The sequence below is a fragment of the Lepisma saccharinum genome, chromosome 25, assembly GCF_977018435.1.
Source record: "Lepisma saccharinum chromosome 25, izLepSacc3.1, whole genome shotgun sequence".
Classification (NCBI taxonomy): Eukaryota; Metazoa; Arthropoda; class Insecta; order Zygentoma; family Lepismatidae; genus Lepisma; species Lepisma saccharinum.
In genome coordinates, this window is record NC_139253.1 from 57040374 (window position 1) to 57062633 (window position 22260).

Below are 22260 nucleotides of genomic sequence, written 5' to 3' on the forward strand. Positions count from 1 at the left end.
ACTAAAATATTAAAATTATAATAAGTGTTCTTCCATGGCTATTTCAGTCTTCAAACTGCTTCCAACAGCTTCCGTACGTTGATTCGCGATTAGTCAAACATGTCAAATATAACTGCTATTAATAAACATACGAGGAAAATAAGTTTTGTAGAAATTCTCTTCTCAATAAGAATACTATATTACTACCTTTATTACATTAAATATTAATTAATTAACTGATTCTCTAGCACTCTTGATTCTGAAAATTCGTGGTTACAGTTCAATTTGTACTTATCCTGAGCAAAATTTATATATATATTCTATTCCAATCTTTACAGATTTCTTTTAGATCCATCTCCATCTTCGTTTTGGTCCTTTACCATCAGGTTTCCCAACAAGATTCCTGTAAAATCTTCTTTATTCCTTTCTATTTCGTGCTCACCTAAGTATTCGTGATTTAATCATCAATCTAATAATACTTGGAAACTAACATAAAATATGTACTTCTAAATTATGTAACCTTCACCATTCACTTGTTTCTTCACCCCTTTTAGGCTGAAATATTTTCCTAAGGATCTTATTTTCAAATACTCTCAATTTATGTTTTTTTTTCAATTGTAAGAAACCAAGATTCACACCCATATAATACTACAGGCAAAATTACTGTTTTGTATATTTTAACTTTTATTTTCTTAGATATTAAACGAGAAGACATGCATTTCCTGAATTAAACCTACTTAAAAAACCTGTAGAAAAACCAAAACAAAAATAAAAAGACAACGTTGAGATGGACCTAAAGGAAATCGGTAGGGATAGAAAAGAGTATATAGAACTTGCTCAAGATAGGGACAGATGGAAGGCCTGTGTTGCTGCAGCCATGAACCTTCGGGTTTAAGAAGGCTAGGGAGTTAGTTAGTTAGTTAGTGTGTCTCACTGCTACACGGAAAATCCTACAGGAGTTTTATTTTTTCTTGGAAGTCTGAGATTCACCGAACCCTATTTAGTACTAATTAAATTCATCGTTGCGATATAAAAAGAAACATAAGTATTTGTGTTGTGAATAGAAGAGCCGGAAAATCGCATGTCACGGCATTTGATGTTATCTGTAACAAAAAAAAAAAAAGCATGAGGATCATGTCGGAAATGCACTTGTAAAAAGCGAGGCTTGCAGCATGAAGCTTCGAGGATGCCAGTTCCTAATTAGCTCCGTATTAACCAACTAATTATTTTGCCTTCTTAAACTTGAAGATTTAGCAACAAAAGCCTTCCATCTCTCAATTTTGTACTAATCACACAGCTGGAAGCTTGCGTGTATCACTCTTACTGTTTATTCAGCTCTTGACCTTAACTACTGATCATGCATTTTTTATTGCATGTTTCCCATGTCAACACAAAATATATATTTTCTCTTGGATTAATTTTAACTATGATGATGAAAATTTAAGAAAGAGTAGAGAGAGAAAGAAAAAATACCATAACAAATAGCTTCTAACATTTTAAGATATATCCTACCATATTCTACATATTCAACAAATTTATTTGATTACAATGCAACAACATTTTATTATTACATCATATGTTTTAATATTTTCATAGTCATCCAAACGTTTGACAAAACATTTTTTTTTAGTTACGAAGATAGGAAGAGAACAAAAAAAGTTGAATAAATTTCGAGAAGTATTTCTTAATAGGGGGGACGCAGTGTTTTAATTTTTTTTTATTTTTTTCTTTCGTGTAACCACTATGTTATCGATAGGAACAAGGCAAGACCAAACATTACCACTATGTTATTATATTGAAGAGGGATTTTCCATTATCACACACAAAACTTAGTACCTGTCTGCATCCATACCTAGATCAAAAGATTCGAACCCCTTGTAACTTATTTAATTATTTACGCTTGTGCTTGTATTTGCTCTCTTCGGGTTTTAAAAAAAAGCTTAGAGAGTTAGTTAGTTGGTTGTTTCCCACTGTACTATTTCAATTTTTGAATAATCACATGTTAGTTATGAATGCATCGTTGACATCCTGTCCGATCATATATGTGTTTGGGCTGAGGCTCCGTATCTACCTGCAACATTATTTCTTTTCTTCTTTTTCTTGTTATCTGCTTTCTATATTTAACATTAGAAACAACACATTCCCATTAACAATATTTTATGTTATGCAAAACATTTAAGTTTATACACCATCAGGGCGTGGGATTGCAACAACATTACCACTACGTCATCCGACAAAAAGCCAGAATCGGTATTGTTATATTTTATTGCTCAGGTCATTTCATTTTTTAATATGTATAGCTATAGTGAACATACTAACTTAAGCCCTCAGACTCGTAAACCAACAAAAATACACCTCTGTTAACTGCCTTGTATTTTGGGAGGGGGTAGTTGTTGGTGCAATACACTTTGAAGTTTTTGTTTTCTAAGTGCCACACATCAATTTCATCATAATTATCATTATTCATCCTCATCGTTGTTATTAGCTAAAATTGCCTCTTCTTTTTTACAAATTTTCGTACTGATATCGTCTTCGCATATTCAAATACACACCAGTGAAGGGAGTTTATGTCTCATTAGTGATTTTAAATTTGTATTTTTGGGACCATGCACACACTTCCTAACATTGTTGCTTTGTAGTCGATGAGTTGTGCGGGTACAGATGTGAAGTAGTTAATAAGACCCCACACAGACAAGCCCCCCCCACCATTTCTTTCCGACATAGTTGTTGTTTTGTTACTAGAAAATTGTTATGATTACAGTACACCTGTATCAGTATAGAATAACATAGTGCCATTTTCTGTTTCTGTTGCCAGCAAAAGCAAATCTGCAGGTCACAGGTTCGAGAAACAAGACATTTTTTAAAAATTCTCCTGCGCATAATATGGACCACCTATAGCGATGATATAATATAGATAACATAACCCTACAGCTCTACAGCACCATGGTGGGTTTTGGTTTACCTACCGACTGCTGGTCTCCCTCCCACACTGTTCCGCCGTCACCTGTTATAGCGTGGAGGTCTCAGACCAGTGTTGGGGTGACGAGTGATCAGCCCGACGAACCCCCAGCCGTTATTGTAGGTCTTCTTGACCAGGTTACGCTCACTCACTCGGAGCTTCCCAATTTCCTCACGATGGTGGGTTGCCACCGGCCCTATACGTAGGCCGAATAAATTCCAACCAGAGCCGGATTCGAACCTACGCCGTCCCGCAGCGAACGATCTCAAGACGAGTGAACGCCTTAACCCGCTCAACTACGGAGGAGGACATATAATATAGATCGTATTAACAAATATACTTCAAAGTTATGTAATAAAATTTTGGTTTAGTATTTAATCACAGCAGCAAAACAAACTCTCCATTCGTTTCACAACAGAAGTTAAGTGCATTTTGCATACATGAAGAAGCAGAAATTTACGCCCCAAGGTGTGCTGTTGGAAGACTATACAATAAGACGCAGCACCCCATTCTTTACAATAATAAGTAAGCAGTGGAGTAAAAAATCCTCTGTTTTATTTTGATGTAAAAAAAAGTTTTAGTCCATACATTGATCTCATCCCCCTTGTCCAAAATAATAATAATAATAATAATAATAATAATAATAAGCTCCGGTCTCATCTGGAGATTGCAACACTGATATGTCCGTCTATTCAGAAAAAAAACAAAAGTTTTAACATCCATGGACAATACCGTACAGCAGCTGTTGAGTCCCCCATATGTAAAGTTTCTTTTTTCCTCGTTAGCTGAACGCAAAGATGAGGATTGGAAGATGCTCGAGACTCCCCGTTCATTCGGGTATAACATCTTTCCTTTCTAACACTCCATTTTTTTTTTTTTCTGTAAGAGGGGGCATTTCTTTAGATACCAGGAGCACCTGTCTGATGTGACCGCTCTCTGTTTCCAACTTCGCCACTGGACCGTTAACAAAGCCAATTTCTACGCAATTCATAACCGTTGGTTGATATGTAAATATATTCAGCAATACTGAAAACTCACAGACGTGATGATGATTCAAGCAGATCACGATACAGCCATATGCATGTAAAACTATTTTCGTCACACACACAGGCAAAAAGGTAAAAGGTAACATTTCTCTCCTTCCCTCGCTTTTAGCCGTCTTCAAAAAATAGCGTCCAGTATCCTTCTAGATAGGAGGTGAAACGTGACTAGCGAAAGTAATGAAATCGAAGTGTGAATTATTTGTTATGATCTCCCTCCCCTCTTCGCATGCATGTTTCATATCACGCTCGCTGACATTGAAATAAGCAAAAACAATTGCAAGACAGCACAAGTTATAACCCATCGTAACTAGGTCTGTTTTTTTTTAAAAAAAAAATAATAATCGTCAGTCCATATGACAATGCTTTTGTGACGTGCACGCAAAATATCTGTTGGTTGCTGTCCGTGATGAAATTTTTATCATTGATAGGCCGCGGACTGAGCTTCTAACTTTCCACATTTACAAACAATATCGTTTACAATAATACCTTCGCTAGAAAGCATAGTGCAATAAATATAATTTTTTATATATAAATATTTTAAGTTATGCAATAACTTTGGACAGCAGCTAATTATCATGGCGTCATATTCGTGTCCATGTCTGAAACTAGTCTTTATACACACAGCCAACTCACTCATGCAATGTAATATCTGATGTAATATAATACAAACAGCTGTGGAAGGTTGTCGACTCTTCGCGAAACAGGACGTACACGTCAGAGTTGTGCAGAAGATAGGGTCGACCCCCTTGTCGATTTTGGTGATGTAGAGTACGTGTACGAAATTTGGAGGTCAAGGGTGGGCCAATTGTCAATTTCTTTTCGATAGGATCATCGTAGAGACATGCGCTAGCATTGGCTCGTAACAAAATAAACATAGGTTATCATGGTTGACCCCCCTCTGTCTGAAGCAGCAGCATGATATTGACATTTCGTAGATGTAGTATGATTATTCCTTTATATTTCAATTTATTGATGAGGTAGATAATTATTTACTTTCCAAGTCCAGCATTAAATATTGCAAATAACTCGAAAACAGTGAGAGATTGCGCGAAAATAAATCGAAAAATCCCCCCAAACACCACCCCTTGTCGATTTTGGGGATGTAGCGTATGTATGCCAAAGTTTGGTGGTCCTGAGTTCAAGAGTAAGGGGTGTTTGCACACACCCTCCCAAAACTTTTAATCACTCGTAACTTCCGAACATGTAGCCATAGAGAGGTCTGGGGTTTAGTGTGTTGGTCGAGTCTCGATATCCTCCTCTGTCCTCCCATACCAAAAATTTAGTATAGGTCATCATCATAGAACCAAATTTTCATCAATCGAAAAAAATTTCCAAGTCCTGCACAGCTCGTTTACGTTTGTCGCGACTATCTTGAATTAACTGGGCGAGTCCAGATAGCGTTGGCGTTATTCTGCCTTCAGTTTCTTCACAGTAACATCAATTCATATTAACAACTTACGAGAGAACATCATGCATCTCATTTACAACAGAGCAATTTAATATCCTCGTCTAGTACGCTGCACTTTTTGACATTAGATGCAGTGCAGGTGTATCCCGGTGTCAGGCTGGTGAAAAAAAATAACATTCAACCAAGTAGACAAATAGCAGTGTTCAAGTTCAGAAGATTCAACAAATACCTGTCTGCTGCTTTAAACATTCATTTGATTAGTTAACCACTCACCACGTGGTCATACACCACACCACATATTACACCTCTCCAAGACGTGGTGCAGACACCAAATACACTACATGACACCCAAAATCAACAAGGTAGGTTGCACCGTGTAACCAACTAGACGCGTGAGTGCAGTCAAAAAATGCAGCGAACTAGACGGAGCTATTGAATCAAAATAATCACGTGGCATTCTCTTTGAATCTGACTTCACCCACCCCACCACGCACTCCTGGCAAGGTTATAGAGGCCAGGTATCCTAAAAAACAACAATTATACCCGAGATAATACCCGAGGGCAAAACCGTGCAGACGCTCTACGAGAAAAACAAGATAGACAATCTGTTGCAGTACAACGTCCAGGATTCGATGCTTGTGAGAGACGTGTGTTTCTGAAAAACAGACTCGTGCAAACAATCGTCTCAGCGTGCTGCCAGAGCGTGTTGCGCGCGGACCAGGTTCGAGGGCACAAACTCAACTTGTATTTCTTGCATTACTATTTCAGCAAAGCATTGCAGAACACGCGATGTTTGTGTTTCCCACCCGGCACGGAAGTTGACGTTTATCGCAGCGTCACGAATCCCACATCGGCTGCACGGAAGCTGATCTTCACGTGTATTTCTCATAGGACACGTTTAATGTCACGTGCATACGTAAAATTATGGCCTTGCGTAAAAAAATCAAAAAATTTAAGAACAATAAAACTTTGCCGCCGGGCAAACTGCTCAAAATAGACACCAAACAGACCACCCCCGAAGAGATTCGCCCACACGTCAATCAATTTTACGTTCAAAAACCGTACGGGAAAACCTTTACTTTTTTTGGTTGGGCACCACGCACCCTGGCGAGGTTATAGGGGCCAGGTATCCTAAAAAACAACAATTATTATTTTGTTTGTTTGTTTGCGTCACAATACGGAAATAATAAGAAGCACGCACATGTGTGTGTGTGGCACATCGTTCCCCCGAGAGAGGTTTACAAAGATCACAATATACAAACATTGCCGAAGTTGGAAAATTACAATATGGCATATTCGCTCACCACTGTTGCCAGCTATAGGTCTCTCTCTCTCTTCATCTTACAGCAACGTTGGCATCTCTATTTTTTTAGTTGTAGGTGGTTTGCCAACACTCTCTAGTTAATAATGCTACATATTATAAACACCCACGCACACACATACTGTGTTGCCATCCACCCATCTCTCTCTTTTACGGCAGTACGTGTTTGTTGTCGGCTCTCCTTGTTTAGTGTGTATATGTTACGCCAGTATATAAATTGGCTAAGCCTAAAAAAAAATAGTAGCTTTTGCTAAGTAAAAAGAAAAAAAAAAGTTGTAGGTGGGTGTTGGCAGCTGTCGGTTGTTTAATTCTCTCTCTCTCTCTCCTCTCTCTTTTGTAAAAGGCTATGGTAAAAGTACCAGTAGGTTACCAACCCTGCTTTATGCACTGTAAGGCAAGCCTCAAGCAAGATTGCCAACTCCTTGCTTTAGGTTAGGTTAGACCAAGAAGAAAAAGGCTGTAGGTAGGCTGTCGGTTGTTTAACCTCTCTCTCCTCTCTTTTTTTGTAAAAGGTCATGGTAAAAGTACCAGTAGGTTGGCAACCTTGCTTTATGCACTGTAACTCAAGCCTCAAGCAAAATTGCCAGCTCCTTGCTTTAGGCTAGGTTAGACCAAGAAGAAAAAAGCTGTAGGTAGGTTGTCGCTTGTTTAACTCTTCCCACTCTCCTCTCTCTTTTTTTTTGTAAAAAGCCATGGCAAAAATACCAGTAGGTTACCAAAAATTGCTTTATGCACTGTAAAACAAGCCTCAAGCAAGATTGCCAGCTCCTTGCTTTAGGTTAGGTTAGACCAAGACAAAAACCTTGGTGATTTTTTTCGAGTAAGATGTTGGCAACACTGCGAGTCCCACTTTCGGTTGCAGAACTCTCAAGCAAGGTTGCCAGCTCCTTGCTTTAGGTTAGGTTAGACCAAAAAAACCTTGGTGATTTTTTCGAGTAAGAAGTTGGCAACACTGCGCCTTACGAGAGAAATCCATTAAGGCGAGAAAGTAGGTCAAAGGACCGCTCCAGAACGTTGGGTTTCACCTACTAGCAACCGAAAATAGAAATCTTTCGGAGAAGAAGCACGCAGAAAATAAAATAAAGGAAAACATTTCCATTGTTGAAGATGAAATTCAAATACCGGACTGGGAAAACAACATACCGAACTTAAATTAACAAAGTGTTGGTAAAGAATACTTGGTGTATCATTTGGCAGGATACATAGTGCGGTATATTTCAAAAGTGACGGATTGTAAACTGTGTACAACTTTTCTGCACGGGAAACCAACTAATGTACCTCACTTACGGTAATCCAAGACTATGTTTGGGGGCGACAGCTGTAAATACCTTACCTATGCATCGGAAAGTGTTTATGATGTGCTGTTACGAGTGGAAGAAGTTGTTGCAGAAAAATTATCATGTGCTAATAGTTTATGGGGTGATATATTTTTTTGAGTGTTTGGACAATTTAAATATAATTGCTGTAAGAACTTCGCAATTCGGATGCGGTGAAGATCGTGTGCTGCGTACGCTACCTAAACTCATACCTATTTCACTATCTGAAATTATCGATTTTTCTTCTGCACCAAGGAGATAACAAAGAAATTAAGTGCCTCGAAGACAGCAAAATCATCACGGAAATTCTCCAAACTATCCAGCTGCTGAGCTCTTCTCCAAACGTAAGTAACATGCATTTCTGTTTCTTATGTAGTTAGTTATGTAAGCAACGCGACCATCTTCCGCGCCGTCTCAAACGTCTCCACTGCCATCTAGACGGTGGACCACGGTAACTCAGGGAGTGGGCACACTATTCCTACTATACGCTCTGCTAGTACCATACCGAATTTCGGACCTATCTCTTCGAAAAAAATATATATTAAAATTTGGCGACCATAGTTTGATAGAAGAGTTTCGATGTATTTCAAAATATGTCAGTTATAATTTATTACAGAGGCAAGGTAGGAATTTGCAACGAATGAAGAAAAATAATTCAATTATATTTTAAATCTGAAAATGAGAAAAGAAGTAAATATTGCTCTTCCAGTGTGGTGTCCCTATTGAATTCGTTTATACAAAACATCTAATACACTATTTTGAACCGGATATTACTCATCCAATTATTATTAAGAAAACAGACAATAATATTTTCAGTATTTTTACAGTATTAGAGCACATAGTACATATATAAAGTAAAGTTCTAAACTTTTCAAATAAGCAAACATACTTACTTGTTTCACTTTTGACCAAACGTCACGTCAGCGAGCGCACAAGACGTGGTCATAGGCCAGTCGAAAGTACGCAGGTATTTAAATGTAGGGTGAGGGTGTGTCTCTATCATTTTGTGCAAGAAATAAACTATAAATTAGCTCATTATATTAAAAAAAATTAAACATTCCCGCAACATGTGCATTACAAGTAGAACATATATAAAAAACAAACGAAGTTTTTAGGAGTTGTAAACTTTGAATTGTGAGTAGCGAAATACTATTAATAAAAGATTTAGTAGAAAAATGCGCTTAGGAAAGATGAAACCCGTAAATTGCACACAATAACTCTTTATAATAAACTAATGTAACTTCCACATCTAGAATTTGAAAAGAAAACTTTATTTGAACCAATTAGTAGTTGTTATTTTGGTCACAGTAGGAAAAAATGTAAGAACGTCAAAGATTGGTAGATAAATATATTTCAGTTCTAAATATGAAACCTTTACTTTTCAGGAGACCTACCCTCTTAACTTTAAAGCTTTTCATATATTGAATCCGCCAATGTACTTCTATGCATTATTTAAGCTCATTAAGCCATTTCTTTCGAAGGATACACTAGATAAGGTAAGTTGATAGATTATAAACATTGCATTGCAAAGATTCTATGTGATAATTGAAATATTAATATATGAATGTATAAATAATTACTCAAAAATTACTAGTTAATAATGCAGAAATTCAGGAACTGATCGATGATATCGTTGCATGTTGATCAATAATGATTTTATTTTGTAAATATTTCAATTATTGGTAAATATGAACTTCTTGATAGATATTTTCTAATGTGTCAGAATTATAATGTATAATTCCTTGAAATGGTTCGTAATCATGATTGTCTTATTTGCTTCCAGAGCAACCCACAGCTGAAACTCGTCCGCTAAATAAAGGAATTATTATAATTTTATCATTATTATTCAAATATTTTAAGTTTTAAGTATACAAGCGACAGCAAAATCCATTTTATATACTTCCATGTACAGGGCGTCTCAAACGTAATAGCGCAAACTGACACAGATGAATGTACACCATAATAGAAGCAAAAAAGTCTCAGTAAGCATGGGCCCGCAAACGAGCCGTTTTCGAGATAATTGCGAATATGTGCTTACAAACCACTACTGATTTCATTGTTTTTAAACTTCGTCCTAGTTGGTGAAATGCTAATAATGTGTGCGAATGTGTATTTAGAAGCCGTCACTGATTTCATTTTGTAAACACCGAGTGCTTTATCAATCCTGTTTGATTCCCACGCTATCTCTCGTAAATGTTCTATTCTGTTTTGTAAACTAAGAGCAAACGTCGGAACGCGCAAGGAGTAAACACTCAATGTTTATAGGTGTCTTGAAGGGCTCAATTGTAATAAAACATGGTAAGTGACAAAATGCAGGTTTCGAGATATTGAAAGTTGATGTTTCAAAAAAATCTGATTTACAAATTAAAATAAATTTCTAAATTATTTACAGCAAATATGTTTACTATCATACAAACATGATATTTCATCCGAATTATTTTTTTCGGTGGTGCTACATGCGATTTGTTTGAAAGTTGTTCAAGGAATTGTTGTAGTTACCATGCTTTACATGCAATGTCATTATCAAAATGAGTGATCAGATACCGCTTTATTCAAGCTAACTTGCGATGTCAGTTCAATAATAATATTTTGACATTAGACTTTTTATAGCAACCATAACAATTTGTAACACAACAATGAAAGCCTTTAATAATAATAATAATGTTATTCAATAATCAATAACCTGACCTGAGCTACTAAATAAGCAATTTATACATAAAATAGGGATGGCGTTTTTCGAAAAATTAAAAATCTAAAAATATTTTTTTCGAAAATGAAAAGTGGAAGTATGAAAATGTTTTCGAAAAGCAAAATGCGAAGAGCGAAAAACTATTTTTTTTTAAAAAAAAACTTTTTTTTCGAAACAAAAAAATATTATTTTTTCGAAAAACCTATTTTTTTAAGAAAAACATTTTTTTTTCGAAAATCGGTAAAAGATTTTTTTCGAAAAATTGAAAATCTAAAAATATTTTTTTCGAAAATGAAAAACAAAAAAACCAAAAGCGAAAAACGATTTTTTCGAAAAAGTAAGAAACTATCAAATTTTTTCGAAAAACTAAAAACGATTTTTTTTCGAAAAAAGAAAAACGATTTTTTCGAAAAACGATTATCATTTTTCGCTAAACGATTTTTTTAAAAGAAAACTTTTTCGAAATATTTTTTTTCGAAAAAGAAGAAACCGAAAGACGATTTTTTTTCGATAAACGAAACAGATTTCTTTTCGAAAAACGAAAAACTACTTTTTTTTTCGAAAAAAAGATTTTTTAAAAAGAAAACGAAAAATCGAAAAATGTCATTTTCAAAAATCGAGAAACAATTTTTTGTAAAAGGCCATCCGTAGTTTAAATCTTCAAGATAACTATTACTGGCTCCCGCGGCGGAGTGGTTATTTCTATGTGACTGCAGATATTTATATCTACTAGAGGAAAAGTGTGTACTTCTCTGCTAGATCGCAGTTCACATCCAGGTACGAGAGTAAAATTTAATTCGAAACTTCAGTTATGAGCACTGCTACATGTAAACAATGGTATCTACTGTAGATATCACGTTTTGTATGAAATAGAATGTACGTGACCATGTACAGTTTTAGTCGCATTTTTGATTGGCAACCTCTTCATTCTCCTCATTCTTAGTCGGGGTTACATATTCCGGGTCATTATGTGAATCATATACACTTTGTAACTCGTTCTCATCTTTGCTGTTGCCTCAATACTCGCGAACTCTCTGAGACACGTTGCAATTTAGTAACAGCCGTTTCGCCGCCATCTTTGCTACTTACCATACTTTTCATGAAACAACTGGTAGATACCATAATTTTCAACACGTCTGGCTCTGTCATCTGTTGACGAAACGAAACACTTCGAGTACGATTCGACTCCATTTACGATGGACTACAGATGCACATTGTAACTCCAAAATGACCAAAATGTTACTTGACATGTTTTACACCCGAGTCCTTCTATTATTCTTATTTTATAGCTTACCTCATCTCAATGTTTATATATATTTTCATGTAAAATTTATTTTTCAAAGATGATATTTCACGGGGCACAAATGAAAGACTTCGACAATGGCATACAACCGATTACTCTCCCAGTGATGTACGGAGGATGCGAACCTGGATTCAACAACGAATGGTTTTTATACTGGATGATGGAAATGGAAATTGTGATAGTAGGTAAGTTTCGGTTATTCGAAATGCGCAGTTTGTGAAGATTGCTAGAGGTACTCATGACTTTAACATTATAAACGGTCTTCAAAATCTACTTTATTTTTTAAATACACAAGCCAAAAATACAACAGAGATAAGTAGTGATATGTCCATTGAAAGGACATGTTCATACAAATGTAATGATCAAGAGATTAACATCTTGGATTAATCTTTAGGTACGAAGAAATAGGAGGTTGACATTCCCCGAAAGCAGAGACATGTTAAACTCGCTTTAACTTGGACTGGCCTGCATATTTTCAGTGTAAGGAAGCTCTGGTGACTGCGTCCACAACCAGTATAAATCTGTACCGGGGATGTGTTGTGTCGTCCCTGTGTAACGGGATGTAAAAGTTTCTCTTAACTGACGTTTCGGTATAGTTTGATGAACAGGGACAATAGCCATACCTCCGATTGAATGCGTGTGGAAGAGGTAATTTTTTGGGAGATCCACTTTCTTCCTCTCTTTCTTAACTTCACCCGTGTATACTTCTTAGTGTTAATTCATCATTCTCATTTTTATAATCATTAATATCCATCGTCGCGATTATGCAAAGGCGGCAGAACTAAACCAACATCAACAACGAATAAACGACATTAAGAAATACATGGATACGATCCAAAATAGGTCCGGTTCAAAAATTATGTTATTTTGCGTACAATGTTGTCTTCTTAGATCACCGAGGGATTTCAAAATACTTGATCTTCAAAGCAAGATATTAAAAATATTAAAAATATTTAAAGGAAATCGTAATCACGGGGTGTAAGGGTTGACTCTCCACGCAGTACACCCAATTGTCAAACTCTTATCCACGTAATACACCTTGGAGAGTATTGTGCAGGCTATGGAGTCTGTCCTACTGCCAGTATAACATTCTGTAGGAATCTGTGTTGTCCTGCCATTTGTTCTTAAGCGTGCTGAGTGCATATTTACAGGATCAGTTTTAACCAAAGTATGAATATTTTAGTCTTCCGGCATTACAGTTATGTTGTATTCGTTATATTTTAGTTACGGTAAGAGGCTGGGCTCCGTATATTGCTACGGGTGCAAATAGCCCAAGTGTTGACGCAACCAAAATTTCAAATTCAAATTCAAAATCAAAATCACCTCCTCACCTAAGAAACCACAGTAATTGCGATTGTTATTGTCGATATGTGAATGTGTTCGAGTTATTGGTAGTAAGAGAATGAATGTTACATTTCCTACAAATGCCTGATGTTATAGTTACCTCACTTAGAATGGAAATTTGTTGCAATGCCGACCTTAAAATGAGCCAGCTGTTACAACATTACAGTTACTATTAAGAATGTAGATTTCTCACCTGTTTATTGCATCCTGCCAATAAGGCGTATGGAGGGCGTGGATGTATGGACCCATGCCACCCATACTTGTAATGATCTGGCGAGAAATGATGACAGAGCTCTGTCCAACTTTCCACCATTTGTGGCCCTAGATATAAATTAACTAATTAATTAAGAGGGGCTGGCCAAGTTTCAGAGTCCCTTATATTCATGGATTTGCCAGAAAAATTATAATCTGAGGCCATTCACACCGAGAACCGAGGCCGGTTTTTATGATTGATTACTTTCACGCAGACAATTTTTGAAATTAATAAATAATTCAAGTAAAAATATCTTTACAGGGAATAAAGAAAAAAATATTTTATGCAATGGCCATAATTAGTGTTGGTTTGAATTTCTCAAAATTTCTGGAGGGAAAGTAGCCCCATCATTTACCCCTAGTTGCGTTCGCCAGTTCCTATGTGTAACGACCCTGCTTGGTCGCCATTTAATTATTATTAGACCTTGCGTGGTCACTATATTATTTTTAATCTGATGAAAGAGTTAAGCGGAATGTCCCTGCGAGGCATACGCTTTTAGTTTAAATATGTTAACGGATCCACCTCTACGATAATTAGTTTAGCTTATTATTTGACCCTGCGTGGTCGCTGTATTCTCTAAACGCTAACGGATCCACCTCTATGTTTATTAGTTTCGCTTATTATTAGACCCTGCGTGGTTGCTGTATTCAGTAAATGTTATTAATTATTGTCATTTACACTGTTCAACTCGTTGTTTGGAATTGCAGAGTCCTGCGAGGCTCATTATTAATTGTATTGTCTGAATGCACACAGTTTTACTTTATATTAACGCGTGCATCTAGTGATTTTCCCACTAGTGTTTTCTTAATGTCACTTCTTGGATGTTTCTCAGTACGAAGGTTGCTATATGTAAAAAAAAGAGTTAGCAACGCGTACTTGTAGTTAAAATTTTCACCACCAATGCGCCGCCCCCGCGAGTATAAAACCAAGCGCAGCCAGGCCCGGAGCTCAGTTGGCTCCCTGATGTCAACAGGCAAACATCCAGGGTTAACTGGCCTCCCAGCCTGAGAACTAGAAGCCATCCCAGAAGGAAGGACGGAGAAAGAAGAAAGAAGAAGAAGAGCCTAGCAGCAACCTACCTACCTGGTCCGCTCGCTTAGGCTGATAGGTGCCCAGGTTCTACCTGCCCGGCTTGTCTGGGAGCACCCGGACCTTCCTTTTCTAACCTGCCGTCCCTTCATAGGAGACACCGGTTGGCTTGCCAACTCCCAGCTAACGCCGGGGTGTCGCGGCATCCTTTAATCCTTTTACCCTGCGCCCGTTATTCGGGAGTACCGATTGGTTTCGGCCAATTCTCGGCTGTGGTTGGGGTACTACGCACAACCTACTCTCTTTTACAGGGGAACCCGTGACGTCAGCGGCGACCAAGGCCCTAAATAAAATTAGGTCCCCATACTCCCCCTGGCGCCTCACAGCGAGGAATAAATTGGATGTTCCCTGCCCCCCTTATCTCTTCGAGACCAAAGGTGGTACAGGTAAAAGAACGTGCGTGGTACAGGTAAAATAACGTGTGTGGTAGAAGTAAATGCACGCGCGTGGTAAGCGTTTCAGGTAAAGACACGTGTGTAAGTGTGCAAACGGACACCCTTGTGTTGAGACTATAATAAACAAATATATTAAGCTGGTATAGTCTTTCCTTACACCCAGCAAGCCCTGAGATATTTCTGAGTCCATGTTCTACGGCTGACAAAAAGTTAGCGCATATGGGTAGACTTTTGCCGTCCTCCTAAGTGAAGTGTTTAGAGTGTGGTAATGGTGTGTAGGTGGGACGTTGCATATGACAACACTGCAATTAACATTACAGATTCGGCTCAATATTAATTTATTTTACATGCACTCTTGCTTCTTCAGTCTGAAACTATACCATGTATATAACATATATCACATTAACTATTGTGTATTTTCTATATATCAGTAGAGTTATCACAAGATTGATTGATTCATTTATCGACTTGGTTTATTTTTCTTCGATTTTCTACAACTTTGGCTAATCGCGAAGATGGGGATCAGAGATTATACGATGAAATTGATGAAGGGACGCACAAATTACACCCACACCCAAGTCGGGATTCCAGCCCGGGACCTCTGACGTCGTAGCGCGGTGTGATAACCACTCCGTAAAGGAGGTCGGCCTTACCAGAAGATTACTACACGCAATAATATATTTATTTTTCTATTGTTTTTTTCTATTCTTTGTACGTACGTACATATACAGTAAAATATGTTCTCTTACACAGAGAGGACATAGTGGTTTGAATTCCACTTTAAACTGTAGGTCCAGTCCCGATCAGCCTTACTGTGCATAAAGTGGACTTACAACACAAACTCAATCAATCAAAAAACTTACACACAGAATCTATTTTTGAATCACACTTCTCAAGTAAATTTATCTAAGAAATATCATGATTCTTAATAATTTTAGATCGATTAGAAAATTAAACTAGACTAATACAAAATATTTTACGAATACTTTTTCTGAAAACGTTAATTAGCATCCCTTTACATTTAAAAACTGTTTTTGTAAAGAAATTATGTTCATTATTCCAATTTAATTTTCTGTTATCTACTTTTACAGAAAACCACACCAGATATGGTTTCCAACGTACTTCAGATGCGACATAAAGATAAGCATTGCGTCACAATCATGCAAAGGACTTGATATCTACTTGAGTTACTGGGTCAAACATTACGAGTTTTGTCCGTTTTTCGCCATTTTCCTACATCTTAGAAGAAAGTTTTGATACCACATAATGTAGAAGTAAAGAGATAAACACGGAAAAGAATGAAGAAGAAGGTTAAGAGACGTTTGACAATGTGAACTTGCTTCAGGGTTGGCCGTACCCAATGTGAAAGTTGGGAGGGACAAGTGCCCTCCAGTACGTATTGTTAACAAGAAATTCAGGTATACAATCAAAACTAAATCTTCTATCTCATTGGTAAGTTCGTAAATATATGAGTTGAAAATCAGAACAGTCGATCGTACTTAGCAATTGGTACCCAGAAAATGAGTAAATAAGTGTAGTGAATGTCACTGTGCAAGTCAGTCGTTATTTTGTACAAGCATATGCTCGTGTTCCTGGAATAAGAATGGTTCTTATCACTATATCTCTCTCTCTTTCACAATAACCCATAAGTAATGTAATAGGTACGCTAGTTTATAAAAGCTTGATTATTTTATGTTTTACTTCCTTAAAATTTGTCGATGAAGTTTGTTCGTCTTCTTACGTGTAAGTTTATTGATAGAGAAATGTTACACATATTAAGTTAGAGGATGTATTTATGATTTCGTTCCAGAAAATAACAGGTATTTTATAACTGTCTCAAAGGGTAGCACCAGTTACCAAATCGTCGTCGCCTTGTAGTCCTTGTAGTCAAGAGGTTCCTCTTTCGATACACGGTGCAAACATATAAATGACACGGATCGATCTTAAATTGTAGATCCAGTCAAAATTAGACTGTCCGTGCAAAGAGTGGACATAAAATTCATAATAGTTTCAAAAGCAGCGTAACCTGCGGTTTCTGAGAGGACAGACAATATGTGACTTTTACAAAGAAAAGGCCGACCAGTTTGTATGAGACAGAGCCTTCTAAAAGAAAAGTTGAAAATCGGATTTTTCATTAAAATCGATTCATATTACACTCTTGCACACTATGCAAATTATGAATTAACACTAAATTTAACAAAGCACTTCAAGGTAATTTACTAGTGGAAGAGCAATTAATGTATTCAGCACAGCGATGTCTCCAAAGAAAAATCGGTGACGTTAGTTAAAAACGTATATTAATATTTCTTGAGTGTGATAAAATGTTGTAGTAGAGTAAACAATCATACATACTATTCTATCTCTTTATATGGTACGAAAAATGAAACGACAAAAAAAAAAACTGATTAGAATTGTATAACGCTATTTACTACTCTACATTTACATAGGGCAACTTAAGGTGAATCGGATCACAGGGTGAATAAGGATCACTTTTGAAATTCTCTATCCCTACTCAAAACCAAACGAAGTGAAGGAAATGTTTCGATCTAGCAGTGAAGTTTAGAACTTATAGTATCTGTTGAACGCATAAGCTACAAAGAGGTAGTAAATTTGGAGCTGTAAAAGCCTACAGATAATACTCGAGTTAAATGTAAGTAGACGAGGGAAAACTGTGTTTTAAAAAAATTGCTGTGTGTATTTATTAGAGTTGTACTGTACTGCATGCGATACTTTAAAGACCATTTGTGCATAACATGGTATTTTGTTGTTGAGGAAGAGATTATAAGATTTACCAGCATCTTAGTTCTTGATAGAGTGTATCCAACTAATGAACAGAAAAAAATTGCACTTTTGGTGAATAGGGTCACCAAAATCTGGTGCACATTATCAACACATGACATGCCCATTTACTCTGAAAGAGTTTTCTAAATTAATTTGTCTTCTAAGCAAGGGGAAATATACAAATATATCGTCAACTTCGTTGAATGAGGAGGACATGCAGAAAGCGATTAAGGCATTTAGGGAAAGTGGGAACCCAAGATAAGCCGCATAACTGTTTAGCGTTCTTAAGTATTATCTCCAAAGAAGTATACAGAGTGACCAAGACAAATTCATGAGAAAAAGTGGGAAAGCTACTTTGACCGTGAAGCAGAGGGATGACCGGGTATCGCAGTTATTAATATTATGTTCGTGTGGTTTTTGTATTTACATTGTTGGTTTGTGACCCAATTCTCCTTAACTTACCCTATATGGAAGTGATAAATTTACAGTTACTTACCCTATAAATTTACAGTGATAATGTGTAATAATGTAAAAAATACTGGCCTTCAAATATGCAGTCATTAATACAATTGCAAAATTCTAACCTGAAAGGTATAAAGAATTAACTAAGTCATAATCCAAACCGTTCTATGTTTCCATATCATTAAAACCATGCCTTCTTTGTTCTTACAACAGATTCTAAACCAGCCATCACTGAAGCATTATTTAATGGTCTCAGCGTCATATGATTCAATAGGCTGAAGATTAGGGTGCAAAATTTCTGAGTCCGCAAAAGCACACGACGCGTCGGGACACTAGTTAAAAAATTAACAAAACGTACACGCGTCTGTCTCGGACTTTACTCATTGTAGCCTTGCACACTTTGTCACTTCCTGCTATTTATTATGGACCTAATATTGAAATATGATATTACTTTAGCTCTACAATAACGTTGATACTACGATATTTTGTGTAGTTTTTAATTCTTAAGCAGCCGTCGCCAGTAGCGGAGTAGTTAGCATATGGCAAATTTTGTACCCCCAAATGGAGAACTTTCCTGCGCCAATCAACGCAGCTATGCGCCATCCAATTCTTGTCCAGTGCCACCCGAAAAAAAGATACTGCGTACGCCAGTACTGGAAAGTGATAAAATTTGTAGCATGATTCATATAGACTAGGCATCCTGTGGAGTTCTAGAAATTATTTCTCGTATGGGAACGTATCAATTACGGTAAGCAAAATATGTGCGTGCGGCGGTAATTGAACATTCTGAAGGATAGGGCTAACATCAGTGACAGGACAGTTGCTGGTATGGAGCTGTTTCCATACCATACTATGACTTTAAGAATTTTATCAGACAATTAAAATTAATTCCAGTAGCAACCATGTCGATATCCGTGGGATTGCATACATTCAGGATAGGAAATTCAAATTTTTCGATGGAAAGGAATCATCAACCATTACTAACGAAAGTTGTTGCGTTGATATTCTCTGCACATTTGGATATTTGTCGACAATGAACAGCAACACCTTACGTGTTCGTGTTCAAGACAATTAAAGTTGGAGGAAAATAGACTTCGATTGACAGAATATGTTAAATTTTATTCTGCTCAATTTCTTATGTTGATATTAAGTATGTGTTTTGAAAACAAAATCGTTTTTTGTTTATTAAACGTACTTCTGTCACAGTAGTGGTAGTGTCCGGGTTCAACGTCATCAAGTGAGGATCTCCTTACTGGATTTCTCTCGTAAGGCATGATCTTCAATTGATGACGCAGTGTTGCCAACTCCTTACTCGAAAAAATCACCAAGGTTTTTGGTCTAACCTAACCTAAAGCAAGGAGCTGGCAACCTTTTTCTCGCAGTGTTGCCAACACTGCGCCCGAAAGTGGGCTCGGTGGGGCTTGCCTTAATGGTTTGCTCTTGTAAGGCATAAGCCCCCCCCTATTTTCTCGCAGTATTACCAACACCTTACTCGAAAAAATCACCAAGGTTTTTTTTTGGTCTAACCTAACCTAAAGCAAGGAGCTGGCAACCTTGCTTGAGGCTTGCCTTACTGTGCATAAAGCAAGGTTGCCAACCTACTGGTACTTTTACCATGGCTTTTTACAAAAAAAGAGAGAGGAGAGAGAGGGAAGAGTTAAACAACCGACAGCCCACCTACAGCTTTTTTTTCTTGGTCTAACCTAACCTAAAGCAAGGAGCTGGCAACTTTGCTTGAGGCTTGCCTTACAGTGCATAAAGCAATTTTTGCCAACCTACACACACTGGGCAAGGATAGCCGGCACTGCCGTAAAAGAGAGAGAGATGGGTGGATGGCAACACTGCACGGGTTCAACGTCAGAAAGTGGAGCTCGGTGGAGCTCGCCTTAATGGTTTTCTCTTGTAAGGCATGAGCTCCATTTTCTCGCAGTGTTGCCAACTCCTACCTACACCTTTTTTTTTACTTGGCAAGGGCTAGAGAGAGAGAGAAAAACCTATAGCTGGCAACAGTGGTGAGCGAATGTGCCATATCGTAATTTTCCAACTCCGGCAATGTTTGTATATCGTGACCTTTGTAAACCTCTCTCTCTCGGGGGAACGATGTGCCACACACACACACACACACACACACACACACACATACACACGCGCGCGCGTGTATTGTGACGCAAACAAACAAACAAAATAATAATTGTTGTTTTTTAGGATACCTGGCCCCTATAACCTCGCCAGGGTGCGTGGTGCCCAGCCAAAAAAGTAAAGGTTTTCTAACGGCTGCGGTTATCTACAACCGCACCTCTGTAGAGTTTCACGTGTTTTTTTTTTCTCAAACTTCCATGAAACTCTACAGAGGACCTCCGTAATGCATGCAACGTGTACTAACGACTCTAGTGTTATTTGATGTTGTGATATTTTTGGATATAGAGTTTTATTGTGAGATATAGATAAAAATAATTATGTTTATTATAATATTTTCTTGATGAAGATGGAGAATATGTGTGTGTTACAAATAAAGTTGCATGCTTTTTTTTTCTAGAGTGTGTATGTGTTTTTGATGTTTCGACAGCATCTGAAACGATAAAAAAAGAAAGAATTTTATTGTTAATTTTCACGTGTAAAAACAACAACAAATTTTGTGCAAATTCTGATTGTCTCGTGCTATAGTGATGAAAAAAAGATATTGTAACTGATAACTGATGAAATTGACATTTGTAACTGATCTGAACTAGTGAAATTTGTATTGTGCCATTGTAACTGATTGTGCTAGTACAAAAAATTCCTTATTGTGCAAGAAAAGATGTAAAAAAGCCTGTTAAAACTGCTCTGTGACCCTCTCATTCTTCACGTCGTGGACGAAGGACTTCTCTGCGACCAGGATGACGCTGCATAGAGTATCGGCGGGCAGCAGACTGTTGAACTCGCAGACGACCTTGATGTTGGTGCGATCGTTGACCACCACCTGCTTCCTCTTAGATGTGTTGATGACGAACATCGGCCTGCGGGTTTTGAATTCGCTGGGCGTGTAGTACATGTCCACGCTTCCCTCGGTCACGCGTTTGAAAGAGGTGTAAGCTTCGTAAAGTTTGAGGTAATCGTCTTTGGTCATGTCGAGGTTGTAATTCTCGCGCGGGAACACTTCGTTGCGTCCATTCTTGAGATAAACATTCTTGATCTTGCAGTCGTCGAACTTGCTGGAATCTTTTTCCTGATTCTTATCGCGCCCGGTCTGAAAGAGCACCACGACGAAATCTGGCATGTCGAACTGTATGTTGTTGAACTGAGTCGTCACGTCGAATTCCATGTGACTTCCCGTCGCCAACTTCTGCACGCACTGGTAACCGTGAAAGTGAATCGACACCTGCGGACTTTTCAAGATCTCCGCTTTGTACTTGAGGGCGTAGTTCGTTTCGTATTCCACGATCGGCATTCTCAATTCCATGCTCCGGATGATGCATTTCGCCGCTTCGGGTAAAGTGTTGGCTATCGGCGTGCCGTCGGCGTTCAATTTGGTGTATCGCATCAGTGCGTCGTTGTCGTTGGCCGCTCTTCGAAACGTGACCCTCAGTCCTCCCTTCCACATGATCTCCTTGTAGTCCGAGAAGAAACCGGGTAGCAGACGCATGGGAAAGAGCACCGTGTGACTTGTCGTCGATATTTTGGTTCCTGCTTCGAATCCTCCCGCTTGATAGTATGCGGCGTCCGTTTTTGATAATTTCAACGTTCCCACTGCCGTCGACGTGATGCCTGGATAATCGATTCTGTCGATGACGGTACCGTGTTTCCTCACCTCCACCTGCGAGAACAGGTGAGGCACGAAGTTGTCCACGAGTATCAAATTTGCATTGGGCGGAAACGCTTCTCCGCTTTCCTTCTTCACCACGTCGAATTGAAGGTAGAGGTCCGCTCTGTGAGGATGAA

The 22260-nt window shown here is 37.8% G+C and overlaps 1 protein-coding gene across 2 annotated transcripts in view; it reads left to right on the plus strand.

The window, feature by feature from the left end:
* Nucleotides 1-16689, plus strand: part of LOC145978666 (alpha-tocopherol transfer protein-like) — a 41694-nt gene extending 25005 nt beyond the window's left edge. The window contains exons 6-8 of one of the 2 annotated variants that reach the window (XM_083111434.1): nucleotides 9412-9522; nucleotides 12059-12203; nucleotides 16191-16689. In XM_083111434.1, coding sequence (XP_082967560.1) covers nucleotides 9412-9522; nucleotides 12059-12203; nucleotides 16191-16237 — 303 coding nt within the window. In that variant the 3' untranslated portion in view covers nucleotides 16238-16689. The remainder of the gene's footprint in view (nucleotides 1-9411; nucleotides 9523-12058; nucleotides 12204-16190) is intronic. The other variant, XM_083111435.1, reaches the window with a different exon arrangement.
* Nucleotides 16690-22260: the final 5571 nt, after the last annotated feature.